The 19,490-nt window shown below is 40.4% G+C and overlaps 2 protein-coding genes across 5 annotated transcripts in view; one reads left to right on the top strand and one right to left on the bottom strand.

Moving 5' to 3' along the window:
* Positions 1-15,960, top strand: part of rtkna (rhotekin a) — a 63,810-nt gene extending 47,850 nt beyond the window's left edge. For 3 of the 4 annotated variants that reach the window (XM_030144150.1, XM_030144151.1, XM_030144152.1), the window contains exons 2-11: positions 5,388-5,649; positions 6,252-6,305; positions 7,888-8,005; positions 8,145-8,369; positions 8,501-8,595; positions 10,743-10,849; positions 11,044-11,175; positions 12,173-12,338; positions 12,494-12,598; positions 13,764-15,960. In XM_030144150.1, the coding sequence (XP_030000010.1) occupies positions 5,388-5,649; positions 6,252-6,305; positions 7,888-8,005; positions 8,145-8,369; positions 8,501-8,595; positions 10,743-10,849; positions 11,044-11,175; positions 12,173-12,338; positions 12,494-12,598; positions 13,764-14,479 (1,980 nt within the window). In that variant the 3' untranslated portion in view covers positions 14,480-15,960. Of the gene's footprint in view, positions 1-5,387; positions 5,650-6,251; positions 6,306-7,887; positions 8,006-8,144; positions 8,370-8,500; positions 8,596-10,742; positions 10,850-11,043; positions 11,176-12,172; positions 12,339-12,493; positions 12,599-13,233; positions 13,331-13,763 lie in introns of all 4 variants that reach the window. The other variant, XM_030144153.1, reaches the window with a different exon arrangement.
* Positions 15,961-16,668: 708 nt separating this feature from the next.
* mblac2 (metallo-beta-lactamase domain containing 2) lies at positions 16,669-19,487 on the bottom strand. The gene is made up of 3 exons (XM_030144154.1): positions 18,913-19,487; positions 17,515-17,729; positions 16,669-17,406 (listed from the first exon to the last, which is right to left on the bottom strand). The coding sequence occupies exons 1-3, from the start codon at positions 19,352-19,354 to the stop codon at positions 17,233-17,235; spliced, it is 831 nt and encodes a 276-aa protein (XP_030000014.1). The 5' UTR covers positions 19,355-19,487; the 3' UTR covers positions 16,669-17,232.
* Between the last annotated feature and the right edge of the window lie 3 nt (positions 19,488-19,490).

Raw genomic sequence — 19,490 nt, 5'->3', positions numbered from 1 at the left:
ATGATAACCATGTTTGATTACCGCACTTTTCCAGAGAAAATGTCTATGTAAAGATCTGCTTTTACGTCAAATATTTGAGTATAGTTTCAATTTATTCCAATTTTAATTGTATATACCTAATATTTGGAACCGATATTCACTTTTAAAGTCTTTGAAAAGGTTTGTTAAGCATCTTTGTGTTATTTATGTGATAAAGTATGTACATTTTTCACATTGGATTTTATATTTTTTTGTGTGTTTTTTGTCCTTTTGTGTTGATATAGTAGGTTAAAGTGAAAAAATAATAGACAGATGATATAAATGAAGTTGTGCTGAAAAAAAGATACCAAACATGGGTATAGTAAACATTTGTTTATGTAGTATATAAAGGCAAAATCAAAAGTACTGAAGAACGGACAAAATAGGCTCAGAAGGTACATTGTACCTATTTTATTTGGCCTTTTTTGTTTTTTTGTTTGTTTGTTTTTTTCAAAATACAACTTGGCTAAATTATTTCAGTGTGTGTATTAGTACTTTTTGAACATTTTGAGCACAATTTCAACAATACCACGATTATAATGATAACCGTGATGATTACAGTCACAATAACCGTGATATGGAATTTTCATATCGTTACATCCCTAGTCTACCCTCATGCTTTAACCACAATCGTCTGGTCTGTAAGAGATAGAGGTCAGAGGTCAAGGGTCAGCGATTTGAACAGGAAAGCCTACTCATGCAGAACAACACATTGTAAACAAACCATTACACACCATCTGCAGCGGCGTCAAATCCCCAGCTGCCTTGTTTGTTTGTTTGTGTGTACTGTATGTTTGTGTAGGTGTGTGGGTGTGAGTGTGTCTGTGATCACTCCCACCAGTGATCAGCACCTAACTCACACAGCCAGACAGAGACAGTGAGGTGACACAGGAAGTAACCATCTGCTATTCACTGAAGCATCCAGTTACCTTCTGAAAGGTTCAAGTTGATTATACCTCCTGCATATTCTGTTGTGTGTCATACAGTAACGCTATCAAAATAGACTTTTGGTTAAAGCAGATGGTGTTGTCTGATGTGTTTATTGAAATACTTAGTCAGTGTTGGATCATATCAGGTAATTGTCCCGATGCTCGTATTTAGTTCATCTAAATAGTAGCATATAATAAGGACGTTTCCTGTCCAGAGTGTAACTGTTGTGTTTAGAAAGAACCACTTTCCATTGTTTCCATTGTTTCCACATGTGTTAGTTCCCTTGCAGAAAGATACTCTCACCCAATTACTTCCACACCTGCTCATTTACAGAACTGTATGCTCCACTACATGGATAGGAGGATATGCACATAAACTCATATAAAACCCACCTCTACTATTTGTATTGCCTCTATTATTTCTATTATCACCTCCCTGTTGTTGTTTCCCCCCCAGTCATTTCTTATAAGATCAACACCTTGTTTTTCCTTCCTCTTGCATGTCCTCCCCACTGTCCCTTCAAGCTATACTTGGCTTGTCTGTTCACACTTCATTCTTTTTCTTTTTTCTTTCTACCCCTCTCTCTCTGTCTCTCCAACTACCAGCTACAGTCTGCCACTTGCGACCTATATCTCATCCTCCCTCTGGTTTTCTGGTTTTCTGAAGCTTATCCTTGTTTTCTTTGACAGCACCAGTCCTCCCCTGTGTCTCTTAATACTCACCATGCACTCCATCCTTGTCAACTGCTCACCCTTGCTTCACCCTTTATCTGGCTGCAGCCCATTCTGCCACCTCGATAGGCAGCCAGCCACTCTGGCAGTGCCCACTGGTCTAACACCTGCCGCTCTGGAGGCTCAGTGTCTGGATTCACTGTGATTATGTGCATTCAAAAGAAGACATGTGCACATTCACAGAAGGTGACAAAATAGTATTATCCACTCTTGATCATCCACTCTATTCTCTGCTGCCTGCCCTGTGTTATTCAGTGTGTTTATTTCCTTCATCCCATCTCTGCGAGTATGTATGTTTGCTTGTTGTGCTCTAGAGGCCTGACACACCCGGACACGTGGATTAGAGTTAGATCTAGGCTGCTTGTCTACTATTCCTAGATCCCCCGCAGGAGAAGCCTGTTGATTTAGCTGCTATAAATACAAGACCTCCTCTCAGCAGGTCACTGTAAGATCCACTGCATGAGACTGGACTGTGGTGACAGCTTCTTTTCTATGTGTATAAATATATACGTGTATCTGTGTATGAGTTCCTTCAGACCTGGCTGGTCAGCCTCAGGCTCTGTGATGGTTTTTGGAACACAGTTTTTGGTGCATAGGCATTTTGACAGCCTGAACTATGCTTTCTCTTTTTTTTAATTGTAGCCTTGTTCTCCTTCTTTATGCATTCATTTGCATTCATGGGTCATTTGCACCCAATAATCTTGTTCTTGTTCAATAATATATCAAGAGGGCTGCAACCACAGACTATTTTCATAGTTGATTAATTTGTTGATAATTTTCTTCATTAGCTTATTAGTTTTTTTGTCTACGAAATGTTAGAAAAATGGTGAAAGTAGTCGATCAGAGTGTCCTAAAGCCTAATGTTACATTCTCAAATCTCTTGTTAACTCTTCAACCCAAAGATGTAGGCTATAATTTACTGTGACAGAGGAGTAAAGACCCAATAAATAATCACATATGAAAGACTAGAGAGAGATATTTTCTTTTTTAATTAACTGGTTGCTATCAAATTAGTGGTCATTTAATGTATTAATTCAAAATAAATAATAAGTACAGCTCTAGCACACTGATTAGTTGCATACAATACTAAACCTACAGGTCAGTGTCCTGTATTTAATAACAGTGCACATTTATCTCAAAGAGAAAAATGTTGACTTTAGAGAACCTTTTTTAAATGATTTTTATGAATTGAAAAAGTGTTCTACTCAAGGTTTCCATTGGTCAACCAATTTCTTTTGACTTATCCAATAAAAACAAAGATTTGGGTGGTTATTTTTCATGTTTGTTCTCAGGGCACAGCAGATTAAGTGCTCGTTAATGATTCAAGTCGTATAAAAATTCCACTTTTCTCCCATTCTCTATCTCTAATGCAATTTAATTCTCTTTCTCTCTCAAATAAAAGAAAAGCCCACTGACTCTTAGAAAGAAATATCTGACCTGTCAAATAAAATTTTCTCAGTGTATTTCACAAACACCCAGTTAAGTGTTTGTGTGTCTTTATACTGGTGTCATAATATGATCTGCTATTTTTACACATTGTGAGAGATCTGTAATTGGTTTTCAGTCAGCAAGTGTTTATTTAAGGACAGGCTTGTATTTGTAGCCATATTGTACGTAATATCCACAGTGTGGATTTTACAGGATTCTGGTGTCATCATTATCACCAATAGTAAACACACTGCAGTATACTCCATCATGCTGGGTGTAATGATCCTTTGCTGTGGCTGTGGCTTGTTTAGAGAAACTTAGTAGTAATTGGCTTCAGTCCTTTTAAATGTTATACCGTGCCACTGTAATGCATGTAAAACTTTTATTAGCAGCATTATTTGTTTATGTGTCTGTGGTTCAGTTTAGAGACAGAATCAGAAATACAGGTTTTTGTTTAATTATAACCACCATGTGGATCTCATGTGGTTGCCTTACCAGAGACAAGTTAGCATTTCTCATGGTTAGCAATGAATTAAAATGAGATAGACCTTCATTTTCAAGGGCACTAGGTCTAAGCAAAAATCTGTGTCCAAATGTGGACTATTATGTCGAAGCTGCATTCATTTTTCTCCCGCTGTGCCTCTGTTGAACATGTGCAAGACTCGTACCAAGTGAGAGACAGGTAGAAAGGAGAAAAGGGTGTGGAGAAGAAAGAAAAGCCGATTGAGGACAGTGAACTGGAACGGATGGAGTATGAGAGAAGGCGGATGAAAATGAGTGGTGAAAGTATAAAAGCTTTAAATCAAAAGAATAAAAAATTCATGAGAATAAGGCAGAAAGAGAGAGAGAAGATAAATTAGAAATATCGTAGCAGAAAAGGGAAGGTTGCATTTATCAGGCAGACAGATGGGTGAGAAAAAGAGGGCAAAGGGAATGTTACAGATTATTTGTGGTGAGAGTGTGAGTTTGTATCATTTAAGAGGACAAGCATGCACACTTTCACATCCCTCAGAAGTCCAAACACCTATCCTGTTTGTCCATTTAGTTACTTCAAACAGAGTTGACTTAATATTTTCTTAGTTTGTTGAACCAGTTTTATATGTAAAAATAGGACCAATGGCCCTGTAGCTTACCGGCCAAATTAAAAGCTTTGGGAAATGTATCCAGATGCCATTTATTATCACCCAGTTATGTGTATTTATTATATTACAGAAATAGCCCATGTTTTGGTCATATTCCAATCAGATCTGTAAAAAATTTGAATTCCAACTTGATATCATTGATACTTACTGATTTATTGGATCAATCCACTTCCTATCTCTTATAGTGGGAAAATTTTTCAAAGTTGCCGGACACTGGATGCCGCATGACGACAATAGCTTAGTCTGTCGGTAAGCTAAAAAACTTGATGGCCAACCCCACTAGCAAGAAAAAACATCCACAGCCAGAGTTCTAGCTCTGGCACCAACACTCAAATGTCAGTGTATATTTGCTTTTGTTTGATTGTTGTTTGATTCCTAGATGCTTCCATCCTGTCCCAACCCTCTCACCTCATATGCTAGATTGTTTTTTTTTTCCGCTGTCTGCTATTTTAGGTTAATGCATCCAGTATTTCTCTTGTACTGACAATGTCAAGTGGAGCTTTGGGATTTGTTTAAACTCTGAGGAGCATCACCTCATTCTTTGGAGGACAGAGCCAGACAGTTTGAGAGCAAGGAACCTTTACTGTCTGCATGTGTCATGTGTTCTTATTCAAGCATGCATGCAAGCATACACAACCACACTGTCTTGGCCCAGATTAAACAGGCCATGTTGAGCCAGATATTTTTTTTTTGTGCATACAGAAAGTCAGTAAATGTCAATACCTTTGTGTGTCTGGAATTTCTCATTTGGCCTGCAGATGCCTAATGTTTTACAGCCTCGTTATTTTTGTATTTCTTATTCTCTCACTTGAAACAGGCTACATCTTGTGTGTTCAGTGAGTATATTTGTACTAAATGATTCAGTGTCTATGTGTCTGCTCAGCAGGAGAGTGGGCTCGGTGCCTCAAGGAGCAAAAGGCCATGTCTTAAAACACCGTCTATACCCAAACACATGCATCTATTTACATAGATTCCATGGTGCTTTCAAAAACACACATTACTCATTTAAGAAAGAAGCCGATACTCACTATAACAATACACTCTTGTACATTTCTTGCAAAGACATTGTATAAATTTTAAGCTATTTATAATTGAACTTTCTCTCCTTTTCTTCTTTTTCCCTTCTGTTCCTCCACAGGACAGTGACATTCAGAAGAAGATTGATCATGAGATCCGAATGCGTGATGGGGCCTGTAAGCTGCTTGCTGCCTGTTCCCAAAGGGATCAGGCTTTGGAGGCAGCAAAGAGCCTCCAAACTTGCAGCACTCGTATCATGGCCTACATGTCAGAACTGCAGAGGATGAAAGAGGCTCAGGTCATGCAGAAGGTTACACGGAGGTCGTCGGATGCTGGGCCGATGGATGACCGACTCCCATGTAAAGGAAAAGTGGCCATCTCAGGTAAACAATGAGCAAACCTGTAATATTTATGAAAGGATGAAGCTTAAATGTGGTCATAGGCTGATGTAAAACCTATCGGTAATAAGCAAGAGAATTAGAGAGACTTTTTACTGTTCACTTAGTACTAGAATTTAATGCAGAGCAGCTCTTTCTGGCTGAGATCCAGTTCTCTCTGTCTCTCACAAGATTTTTAATTCCCTCTTTATTGGCTTTGAACTTGGTGACTTGTATCTACCACCCATCACAGTCAGATGAACAATTATAGAGCAACTTAGTGTGCCACACATCCACTGCAGTGTAATAACTCACACTGAAATGCTTGGCAATATGGTTGAAATGTTTTTTATGTTATTGCTTCATTGTAATTTTGCACATGATTAGAAGGTAAAGAAAGGAATATTAATTAGTTGTGGGACTCGGAAGCATTTGCATATCTTCATGGTGACACTGCTGCATATCTGGTACCCAGCTGGAGAACATACACTTCAGCCAATGCAAGCAGCGGGGGCACACACACCCAAAGAGATCACACATATACCACTTAAACAGAAACAGTGGTTATTATTTTTGTGGTCTAATCAATTGTCTTGTTTTTGTTACAGATCTCCGTATCCCTCTTATGTGGAAAGACACAGAGTACTTCAAGAACAAAGGAGGTGAGGAGCCAGGGATGTTAGAAATTGTGTTACAGAGTGTGGGCATCCTCATTACAACAAAACAGAAACTACCTTTTATCAACAGCAGGAGGGAGAAACGCTGATGCAGACTTTTAGTTTCATATTCAATATCAGGCTCCCACTGAAACTGTGTTGACACTCAATATAATTTTTTTATGCTTTCTGTTGGCTGCATTGCTAGTTCCTGGAGTTGATAGCTAAAACAGATTACTGTGAATTCCACATGAACAGATTTTTAGACATGTGAAAACCCTGGCAGCACAACCTGACCCACTGTTCAATCCTGGTGGCCTTGCCTCTTGGCTCTGTAAAGGAGTGGCACGTGAATAACCTAAGTAGGTCATTATTAATGGGGCAGAAAATACATGGAATAAACAAATCAAATCTTTGTGCCTTTCCTTTTGACAAGTGGAGTAGCACTGTTAATCAGGTCATTTTAAATGTTGAGATGTAATTTCAGAATCCAAAGGGTCACTGATAATGCCCTGGAACTCTTTCCATTGATTGTTTTGTGATCCTGCCTCCTTTTGTCAGAGTCAATGTGGGTTAACCCCTCAGCAGTCATTACAAATCTCAGCGCGCCATTTTCTCCCTTGGCAGCTTGAACAGAATTAATCTGTATGACCTGTGCATATAAATGAGCTCAGCAGACAGGTAGTAGACTCTTAACAAAGCTTAATGAGGCTGTTAGTCAAGGTCATTAAGCACACCGAGACGTAAACTGAGCCCAAGAGGCGAGGAGGAGCAGGGCATGTTCATCTCTCACATGTGCAATCATATTTTAAGCCGAGTGTTGAACTCACACTTGAATAATAGGTTTGAACATTATGTGTCAATGAGAGGTTGATGGGAAGCACATAAATAGAGGGGGCTCTCGTCACTCAGCATTTGTCAGTCATAACCGTGAATACTTAATATATGTGTCAAAACAGTCACCCTCAGTTAGTTCTGAATTAAGAGAAGAAAAAGAGACATCCACACACCAAGAGTCATACTACTAATATTACAACAATGATACTTTTGATGATGAGTGTTATTTTACGGATATTACAATGTGGCTCCTCTGTGTAAGGACTCACAAAGGGTGTATTGGCTTCTGCACAAAGCCTGATTATTCTTTGAAATGGCTGATTGGAAGCAACATATTGTTGCCGAGGTATCACAAGCTGTTGCAACATTGAAGACCTTTGTGCTTTGGTTCCAAGAACGACAACAACACACACAACACTTCATATGAAATTTTAACATAGCTGCCCACTGAAATAGCAGAAGTGGAACAAACAACAGCGAAAGTACTTGTCAGCTCAGTGATCTTGTGTGAAATTGTAACGATTCAGGTTGTTTGCCCTTACAAGTGTGTGGTTCACCCTTGTTAGAGCAGCCACCTAATGTACAGTTAATTTGAAGGTGATGCTATTTAGAAGCTGAAAGAGGCTTTTCAACTAATTGAGATGAGTGAATGCTGTTAAGATGTCTTAGAAAATGTGTTATAAAAGTGCTCACAGATACTATTATCTCACATATTTCTCCGTGCTCTGCTTTCCCACATGTACCTTTTCAGAGCTTCATCGCTGTGCTGTGTTCTGCCTGCTGCAGCTGGGGGGAGAGATATTTGACACAGACATGGTCATAGTTGACCGGACGCTCACTGACATCTGCTTTGACAACACCATTGTATTGTAAGTGATTCCTAACGTCTGTAAGTGATTCCTAACATCTGTAACTGAACAACCACATAATCCATGATAGCAATGGAAACGTCTCAAAAGCTTCTGAGTGACACTGATAACGGTGTCTGTCATGTGTGTCCGTTTGCAGCAACAATGCGAGCCCAGTGTTTGAGCTGCGTGTAGAGCTGTATAGCTGCTGCTCAGAGGACGATTATTCAGCTGGGAGCACACCAAGAAAACTTGCCAGTAAGCTGAGCTCCTCACTGGGTCGATCAGCAGGGAAGAAGCTCCGGGCTGCTATGGAACCTGGATCATGTAGTCCCATCAGCAACGGAGGGGCAACTCCTCTTCTGCTGCCAGTTCCATCTGTACCGTAAGTTTATTATTTAGCATTTTTACAAGGAGAAATGAAAGACAGGCGGGAATGTTTATGTAAACTGTTTTTCTTCGTATGCATGGTCAAACACTGAATAAAACTGCGTGCCGTCTCTTGTGTGTTAACAGCGGACCTAAGTACCACCTCTTAGCTCATACCACGCTGTCACTGTCACACGTCCAGGACAGCTTTCGCACGCATGACCTCACCATCTCAGGCAACGGTGAGTGGCAGCCTCCGTCAGTCTGTCTCCTCACCATCTTTCTCTCTTCTGTGCCCAATCGGCCATCTGTCTGTTTTTGTCCTTCTCTCACACATCAGTGTCGCTCCTCCTCTTCTGCATTTTAATAACGTTCCTTAGAGCATCATCCTACACCTGCAGCTCCCTCCTCTTAGTCCTAACCATTCACTGTATATAAAGATGGATGGTATACCACTGTTTCATGCTACCATGGAAGAGAGAAGCCAAATGATCATGTTATGAGAGATGACATGTAGCTTGGGACAAGACACGTACTCAGCACAGTAGAGACACATTTGATGGAGGTTATATGTACTATTGAAATTCCAAACTCAAAAGAACACAGGACTATCAAAACCAAACTCAAAAGAACACAGGACTATCAAAACCAATCCACAGACTGGATCACTCACTGAACTAGAAAAGCACCCAGAGAACACAGACCTCCGTGGCAGATCAGTCGTCATCCCCCCCCCAAATCACCACCAAAATTTTATCATTTTTTCCTTGTGCCAGTATCAACATTTCCTGAAAATTTCATCAAAATCCTTCCCTAACTTTTTGAGTTATCTTGCTAACAGACAAATAAAAAATCCCCCTGATCACTGCCAAAATTTAATCATTTGTTCCTTGTGTCAATATCAACATTTCCTGAAAATTTCATCATAATCCATAACTTTTTGAGTTGTCTTGCTAACAGACAGACAGACAGACAAACCAACCCCAATGAAAACAAACCCTCTGCCGTCCTTGGCGGAGATAATAAAGTATAAAGTTCATCATTTCACACATTTGCATTATGGTATAATCAAATTTTCATCTTCAAATAAAATTTTCCACAGCTGGTCAAAAATAACACTGTGTCTAATAATCTGCACATGCTACATCAGCCGATAGTTTACATTATTATATCTAAAAGTTGTTTCTTAGGGGTTCTCATCCCATCTTGACTCTTTCTGATGCTTTGGTCAAAGGCCCTGTGGTGTTTATTTTCCACTATTCTATTTAGTGGTCATATTAATCTGTTGGACCATCGGTATTGATACAGTCACCGAAAAAATTATTACACCACCCCTTGTTTTCTTCAATTTCTTGTTCATTTTAATGCCTGGTACAACTAAAGGTACATTTGTTTGGACAAATATAATGATAACAACAAAAATAGCTCAAACGAGTTTAATTTCAGAGCTGATATCTAGCCATTTTCCATGTTTTTGTGATAATAACCAAAATCACTTACTTCTTACATCAATAGGTATGGCATTGTACTGCCAAACACAGTGCTTTTAGGCATTCCATGTTTTCTTTTCTGTCTGTTTTAATCACATGATACACACAGGAGTTACTATTTGATTGCATAACTATTATTTTTGATGACTTTTGATGGTCTAATAATTTTTTTCTGCGACTGTAGATACAGGGAATCTTTTTCATAATTTGAGAGCTCTCTATTTGTCAACACTGTAATGATCATTTTAGGCAATTTTGTTATATTTAAAAGTAGAGATACTAAGTATAGTCCCTTCAGGAGCAATTTATCCAGACTCTTCTAAGCTCTCCTCTATCTGTCTATGAGAAATCAAAATACTTTATTTTCAAACCACTCAAATTACAATATTCTGAAAAGTTATTTTGGTGTTTGTGCCAAATGATACCATAAAAATACAGCCATTGAAACTTTCACATAAGTCTGAACACACAGCCCTCCCTCCCCTTCTCTCCCCTTCTCTCCCCATCCTCTCCATCCTCCCATATTCTCTGACAGACAGCCATTGTCAAGGTCACAATAATAAAGGCTGTGCTAGTGAGGTGACTGCTGTGTAAACCTGTAATGATGTGGGCTAACAAGGGCCCAGACCCTCCGACAGACAGGCCCCTAGTGTTTTATTCATTGGCCCTTCAGCCTGCTGTAAAGTTTCATTGCTGCACTTCATGACACTCCCTGCAGCTGCCAGTCTTTTACACCCTGGTGCCTTGTTTTGTGTGTTAAAGGGGGTTAAAGGGATGGAGTATGATGTGGAGATGAAATGTGTGTATAGGCTGGTGAATATACAGGCTTGTGCATGAATGTCACCTGGAATTTTTTTTATTAATGATGTTTATTTCTGCCCATCTGCCTGTCCTTGTAGAAGAGTGTTCATACTGGCTGCCACTCTATGGTAGTATGTGTTGCCGCCTTGCAGCTCAGCCTCACTGTATGACCCAACAGATGATGAGTGGATGCTTGAAAGTTAAGGTAAGTTGACTGGTGTGTGCAGCAGTTCTATGGAACTATTAGTCTCATACTTTAAATGTATTGAGGCCTTTGTTATGACATATTTCTGTCCTTTTACCTTCCTCTACTCTTCTCTCCCCCTTCTTCTGCTACTGTTTTGCCTTACATTTTATTTGACCCTCATCACTTAAAATATATTTTTATCTATTTCACAGCAACTAGGAGGTGACACTCAGAGTTGGACAAAAGTGTACGCTGTTCTAAAAGGAACAAGCCTCTTCTGTTATCACCGGCAAGAAGATGTGGAGGCTAACGTTGAACCAGCTTTCACTATTGGCATCAACAAGGTCAGCAGAGAGATCACATAAAATTGGGAAACTATTTGGAAGGAACCCAAAGGCTTCTGCTACAGAGGCTTATCCAGCCTTACAGAGCTGAGCTATACAGTAGTATTTTTTGGTAACACCTAAGGCATCCGCAGCCTTGATGGTAAGCAACTGGCTTGGTGCCATTCTAAATCTAAAGCCAACTAGGAGACCCAGCCAAAAAGGTAACTAGGACATAAACTCTTTTCTTAGCACCTGCTATCAAGATGCCCTTGGGCAAGGTACTTACTGTAGACCTCAGCTGGAGAGTTTCAGAATAGCCAAGAAAAAAAACTGGCTTTGCTGCACAGTTTCAAGGTGTAACAGCAAGTATCCACAGGGACTAAATACAAACATGTAAGTGTGGATAAAAGAATTACATTTAATTTGCACACATAATAATCAATCAGCAATCCCATCAGCTCCCATTTTTCACACCTCAAAGTAAAAAACTCTGTCAACCATTCACGTTTTCTCATCTAATTTCCTGTCAAAGTGCAGATGCATACTGGACCTCTTGTTCTTTCCAGTGACTCATGTGAGCCTTTTGAAGCTGAACGTCAGCACACATCTGACTTAGAGCCAAGTCTGTTAGATAATATCAGATCTGTATTATCCTTTGTTGTCAGCTAAGCCTTTTAGCTCTTCCAAAGAGGAAAGAGGGGGTACTGGCAAATAAATGAATGGAACAACACTGGCATCTAGTGGTCATAGACAGTCAGAGGTACATTTGGCGTAAAACAGGGAGGTGGGAATTGGGAATCTGTACCTTTTGTTAGATAATTGCTGAGGGGAAATGGTTCGTAAGAGTGCTAATTAGTGGCTTTATTAGTAAGGACTATTTTTCAGTAGGGACTTGCAATTGCAATTAATCATTTGCTGCAGCACATAATTTTGTTTAGTCAGAAGCACTGGCATTCATTTCTGATTGTCGGCATTTTGACGGATAATTATATTCCATGTTGCTCTTATGTTTCAGGAGACCAGAATACGTGCATCAGAGAAAGACCCTCAAAGTAAAGTTCAGAATATCTGTATCAGTAATCAGTATGGAGGTGAGGAGGTCACGCACACACTGACAACTGACAGCCGAGAGGACACACACCGGTGGATGGAAGCTTTCTGGCAGCATTTCTATGATATGAGTACGTGATGTGTGCTGTAACACTGGAAGAATGTCTGATTTACAACCAATACATATAGTCACCGAGATATTTTACCAGAGCTGTTAGAGAGCTGTCAAGAAAACCCTGAATTTGCTATTTAAAGGTGACAGCTTGTTTCCAATATACATATACAGGTCAATGGAAGCAGTGCTGTGACGACTTAATGAAAATTGAACTACCATCACCACGGAAACCAGCCCCTGCCACACCAAAGCAGGGTTCTCTTTATCATGAAATGGGTAAGATCCTCTCCCTAATTTCAATAATGTGGAAAGAACAGTGGAAATATCCCTCAAAATTACTGAAAATATAAAAGCAATAAACAGGACGGTCAAAGAAAGAAAGAAAATTGAGCTGTCTTTGCTTTGTGCCAGCATTGCATGTGACTGTAGCTTAAATTCTTTGGGTTTATGTGCATGAAAGATGCTATCACTATTAAAATGTCCTCTCCAATATTTCAAACTCACGCAACTTGCTTTTCTTCTCTGCACTGTAGATAGAATAAATCTTATCGCTGACAGACTGACTCACTCTTTTGTCTTATGTCTTATGTTTCTCTGTTCCTCTTTGTCCTTTTCAATCTTCCTTGTGTGTCTTAAATCCATCCCTCCTTGGCTTTTTCTTTTTTACCCTTTTTTATTATGTTCCCGTGTCCTCATATATTACTCATGGCCAACACATTTTTCAACATTCTCCATTAAATTATATTGGGTGACTCATCTTTACCCTTGAATGGGCCTTTATTGTTTATTCCATCACATATTTAATTTCTTTAATAAATACCATTATTCATTCTCATCTTCTCCACCAACACATGTAACACCCCCCTATTTGCTGCAACGTCCTTCCTTGTTTTCCTAACACCTCCTGGCAGCCCCCCTTGCAACACCCTCCTGTGAGGGTCTTCTGCTGCAGGATAACGCTGTGTCTGCTGAGATTCGTGCTCTGCTCTCATCTTATTACAACGACAGGTGAAGTAACAGGAGGAGGATTCTGCTTAGGTAGAATTAAGCAGACCTATAAAATTATGCAGTCTTGGATTCACTGACACAAATGAATAGATTCTGCAAAAAATAATAAAGACATGTTTCATGATGAGTTCTCATTAGTAAAGAACCACCAAATGATCATCCACTTTCAACTTCGTTAAAACAGTCATATTTCAATTTGAAGCATTTCTTTGAACTGCTTGAAATCCTTAAAAATCCACTATTCCACTTGCTTTACATATTTCTCTGTTTTGGTTTGAAGCTATCCTACTCCATAGCTTAAATTGTTTTTAAATTGAGGCACAAGAAACAAGCATTTGGAATCTCATATTTAATTCACAAGTGCTCTAAAAGTGGCTCAAATCATATGAAATGCAGTAGGATGATAATGCATTTTCCTTCTTCTCTCCTGCAGTTATTGAGTCATCTGATGACCTCAGCAGCACGGTGTCAGACATCTTGGCTCGGAGGATGCAGGAACTGGAACTCCGCAGCCAGCTGGGCACCTCTCCCACCTGGATGTCTATGTTTGAGGAAAACAACCCCAAAAGCGCTGGCCGCCCTCGCCCCTGTACTTCCCGCCTGTCTGGCCACAGCCCTTCCACCCCTCATCGACTGCCCAGGAGCCCTGTGAGCATCCACCGTTGCCCACAGCTGGGTCTGCTGTCATCTGATGCAAGCCTTACCTCGGACAGCGACAGCCACTGCAGCACCAGCCCCTGCACTCACCACCATGTGTGGCCCGACCCTTCTTCCAATTTCTCCCTCCTGTCATCGTCCCCCTCCCGCCTAAGGCCACGCACTTTGTCGTTGGATGCTAAGCTCAGCACCCTTCGAGGGAGGGGTTACGGTGGAGGCGGGACCTTACAGTGCCCCTGCCATACTCCTGCTTCTTCGCTGCTAACCCCACTCCCTATGTCCTCTCGTTCACCTCTGTCACAGCACAGCACACAGACAACCCTCTCCTGCTCTAGCTCCACCTCTAGCAACAGCTCCAGCAACAGCGAAGGCAGCCACAGCCCCGAGTCATCGGAGGGAGCCCCTTTTTCAAGGCCCTCCCCAGCTCGACGCAGCCTCAGGAACCTGCGGGCCAGACTTGATCCTCGCAACTGGCTTCAAAGTCAGGTGTGAGCCTGTCTTCTTTGACAGACATTACACACTGGTCTAATGGTAACAGTGCTCATTAAACTGCAGTGTAGCTGGCTTAACATCTGCGAACCATCCTCGGGCAATTTGCTTGGACTCATGCACAGTCCTGGGGACCGGCTGCTTCTGGCCTGCCCCCTGATGGCAGACAGATCATAGAAGACCCCCCCTGGGGAAAACTGGAATGTCTTCTAACACAAGAAACAGGTGACAATCACTTCAGGCTACTCTGCACTTTGCTGGGTTGCCAAACTTTGGAGACAGCCCAAAAACTAAATGGGAGGTACTGTGCGTGTTCTGAGAAATGATATGTGGTGCCGTTTGGGAGATGGTGTTTCTAAGAACTAAAGACTTAAATAAACTCATCGCAATAGGCCAACTCACTGAAACTGGAAAAGATTTTGTTTTTTCTTCTGCCATCCTGGCCACTCAAAAGTCATCTCTATTAATGCACTAGCAGTACTTTGATGGGGTATTTCTTTAATGTATTTTCAAATAAACTTTTGCGGTGTTTATGGTATGAAAGCCAGTAAGCATGTGGCAGGAAGAACATGCAATATGAAAATGCGAAATAATCTGAGTTCTCAAGTGTTCAATGTGGAGGGAAGGGTTAATGTATGTTGCCTGTACTGTGATATCTACTTCAGTGTACTTCTCATCTGCTATCTACACAAGTTTATCTTTGTCGTTCTTAAAATTACTATGCATCATTCTTTTTTTCCCCTTTTTGCATGATATGGGTCATGGTTAGGATGCTGAACTACTTGAGATCATTTCAACAATGAATCTGGTGAAAGTGGCGTAACTTAATGCAAGTGCTCATACTTACTGTACTGGTTATTACTGTGATCTCTTCAGGGTAAAAATTTGTGCTCTGGTCTTTACCTTACACATTTATCTGCACTTGGCTGACATAATAAGGTAATAGTAATTGTCTTAAATACATAGAGCAGTCCTAGAATTTATTGAAGTAAGTCAAAGCTTGGAAATAACTGAAAACCCAAACCCTATTTTTAAATATGCTCCACTACAGTATTGAATTCAATAAGAATCTAAGAATGTGCTTTTAACAACATTTTACAAAGGTTATATCGTGGCTGTGTATCAGGCAAACATATGGTATTCAGTAATTACATAAAATTGTAGTCAACAATGATGTTACTACAGTAAGATCACGAGAAAATTATCCATTTACACTTCCATGTTATTTAATTAAGTTATTTTCCGAACAAATCTGTCGTTTAACAAAAAACAAATATTATAGGAGAGTCTGTGTCTATTGTCAGTGCAGTAAAGCCTCTTCTGTCTCTTGTTTACTGTGGATTTCTGGTAACAGTTTCTCTCTTGGGGCTCAGATTGTGGGCAAACATTTTTACTAAGCGTTAAAACTGTCAAATGCTTGAAGACAGCATTTGTTACTGTAAATTAATTTTTATAAGTTAACGAATAAACCTCCTCTCTTTGTATTTTGTTACATTATTGATTTTGTTATAAATGCAGCTATATTGTTTATTATAAAGTTAACAGATGATGTGCATATAGATAACATTGAATGTTATAACCTTGCAAGAGTTTCCCGCGTTAGCAGGCTTTGGGTTCTGCATGTACGCTGTCCCAGAAGGCAAACATCATATGAGAAATGTCCTTTTTATGTTTAAATAATATAACATTAATGATAATAAATGTTTTATCAATTAACAAATACCTCAGTTTCTTCACATGGCTGTATTAGTCTGCTGTACATAAGTAGTAGTAGGAAGTCTCCTCCTTTTACGTCATAGTTTAATCACAGGTAAATCTCCACAAAGGGCAAAGCCTATTACATTGCAACCATTAATGCGATCAGCAGTTGAATTGATTTATAAAAACATCCTACTCATTGCACAGTTACACATAGTATGAGTGTAAATAGAAATACTCAGCTGTTATCCCTATTTGTATCCTTTCTAGTATACTAGAAAGCAGGCTTAGGAGAAACTATTTTTATTCTCTGCCTTTTCCTGCAGTGAAAGTGCTTTCTCAGATCAGAAGAGTGCTTTAGGTTTTCTGCTCCTTGTACAGATGATGGATCATAATCTATCCATTTCTTTTCTTCTTCTATTTCTCCCTCCTGTAACAAATCTCATAGGAGATGCTATCGTAGGTGAATGAAGATCAAATTCTATACAAACTTGTAGAAGCATCAAGAAATGCAGTGAGAACAGAGGCTTTATTGTCAATGTTCCAATACCAAAGCCTTCGATTTGTTAATAGTACAAAGCCCTGTTACAAACATAGGAGGTAGTCGACATTTTGTCTTCACTGTAATATGCATAGAGAAATACTATGGCCATACTGACTCACTTTCAAATGTCTCGGAGGAGAATCGATAGCTCCCTGCTTTATGTTTGAAGTCCAGAGTTGTACCATTGTTGTGCTATTGTAGCTTTACAACTGCTTTAAGTATAAAAATCATACATTTAATCATACTCAAACAAAACATAATTATCAATATATGAATATACACAATCACACTAATAAATACTTTATATTTTATGCTCCTTATGATACTGATTATTGACTTATGTAACCCAATAGGGGCATTTTATGTGGTTTGGCAATTGTATGACTTGTGTTGGATTACATAAGTAAATGAACAATGTTACACTGAGTTACAGATAAATTACCCCACTTATGTCCATCTTCATACAATATATTGTGCAGTGTAGTGCTTTCTTCACTTCCAACATCCTCTTTTATTAGCAGGCACTCCGTGGGTTGAAAGCTCGCAGTGCCACTCCAGCGAGAGTACTCCAAGCAAATGTGGAGAACTTTGCAGGACAGGTTTCAGCTCTGCTGATATATGCGGATGCAATCCGATGGAGCCGCTTTGCACCAAAGGTGTTATAGTGTCCAGGGAGGACTTGATCAACCTGGAGAAAAGGATAGTTTGTGTTGCCATTTATTCAATACATACTAAAATCAGAAGGCAATATAAATAAGGGAGGAACCACTTATAGCTTGGTCTGTCTCAGTATTACCTGTTCACTGTCCACAAGACCAACGAGACGCTCACAACTGCTGATGTAGTCACTGACATGGCTGTAGGGCAGCCAGTCAATCATGGCGCCATCATACACCACATCTCCACTGAAAAGCAACTTGTTCTCATGATCATGAAGGCAAATGCTGCCCCGAGAGTGACCAGGCATGTGAAGTACTGTCAGCTGTCTATCACCCAGGTTGATGACATCACCTAGATAGGACAAAGGGCAGATGGCAGTATATTGTCAAAATCATTCACATGCATTTGTATTACATTTTACTTCACAAGTGTGTGCACATCAGGCTTCAACTTAAGTCCACATCATAGTTCTTGTATTTATCATAAGCTTGCTGGCTCCCCCTCTTAAGCTCATCTCTCCATGAAATTTAGTTTATGGTCAATTTGGTTCTGACTAGATATGATTTGGACAGTCTGACAAGACAGTAAAAATGACAGACCACACTACAGGATCTTCCAACTATTCCATTCTAACTGCACTGCAGTAGTGGCTCTGACACAGCAGAACAAGTTGGTGTATTGACTGACGGTGCAGAAATTACACCCCGCAAAAATACCAAAGAGGATAGCAGACAGAGTTTTAGAGTTTATTCTGTAGTGAAGGACAGGAAGTTATTTGTCCAAATTAATATGAAATTACTGAAAAAAAAACTTAGAGAATGTGAGTTTACTGTGCAAGTAGTTGTGTGGTAATAGTACAATAGGTGATGGCTACATCAATGCTACTGATACCCTTTGTTTTCAATAAGTGCAGTCTCTGTTTCTCTCCTTGTTTCTTGTAACAGAATCCATCAAAGTCATCAGCAGAATGGCTTAAAATAGAGCTGCTCTGCAGATACAAATGACAAATGAACATAGTGTGACGACAGGAGGAAAAATTATTTCCTCTTCCCCCATACTGACACAAACTTAAACTATGGCTGACTTTTGGTCCCCTCTTAGCAGATGACCTGACTCTAGTGTTTGTACACCCTTTCTCTCATGCCTGCACTTGAACTACACCTTCATGTTTGACTGTAACTGTCAGATCAAATGCACCATCCATTATGAAACTGATGAAAAATGCTTTCACCGCCACCCTTGTCTAAGTGTTGTAACTTTGTGCATGTAATGTGTGTCTGTGCATTCATTTAGCAAGCCATTGCTGGTCTTCTGCCAAATTCACTGTGCAGTAAAATCCTGTGGGGAAGGGGAGGATTCTGTATAGAGCACGATGTGGAAACTACACAGTCCTGGTGCACCCATTAAACGTCTAATGGCATTGATCATGATGTTTATCTGCAGTTATATAAATTACAGCTGATGACCTAATCCTTGATCACAGACCCACTCCTCCACATTCATCATATCTCCACAGGCTGCCTCTCCTACCTACCCTCCTGCAGGATGTGTGTCGGCTGCACAGCTTTGACTTTGTAGTGCCTTGCCCTCCATCCTGGACTTGGAGCTTCGGCAATCTCCCTGTCGCTGAGCCAGGTGACCGTTTCGAAATTATCCCCGTTGGCCAAGGCATCAACCTCGGCGCTGTGGACGCCCACCTGTTGGAACTGATGCAGACCGCCCGAGTGGTCGAAGTGGGCGTGGGTGGCGATGGCCAGCAACGGGTTCTTCCTTTGAGGATCTTTGCCGAGCAGCCCCTTTGCGTCGATGTAGTCAGGTAAGCTCCTCAAGCCTAAACCTGTGTCTATGACGACGTCTTGGTGCGAACCGCGGAGCAGCCAGATGTTGGCCCTGTTCTCCGACTGGTAAAACCGCTCCTGGATCCAGAAGAGTCCGTCTCCGAGCGATTTGTGGGCGTACCAGTCGGCCGCAGACATCCCAGTTCATGTACTTGTCGATGGAGGGTTTGTGTTGTCAGGTAATTTTTCTGCGCTTACTAGCCTTCTTGCTAGGTGTGATGTCTTTCATTGAGGTTGATGTGATGGTGGCCGCCGACACACCCTTGTGGGAGGA

Source organism: Sphaeramia orbicularis, chromosome 9, assembly GCF_902148855.1.
Source record: "Sphaeramia orbicularis chromosome 9, fSphaOr1.1, whole genome shotgun sequence".
In the NCBI taxonomy this organism is placed as follows: Eukaryota; Metazoa; Chordata; class Actinopteri; order Kurtiformes; family Apogonidae; genus Sphaeramia; species Sphaeramia orbicularis.
The sequence above is the reverse complement of the archived record's forward strand: the minus strand, read 5'-3'. Positions and strand labels throughout refer to the sequence as shown.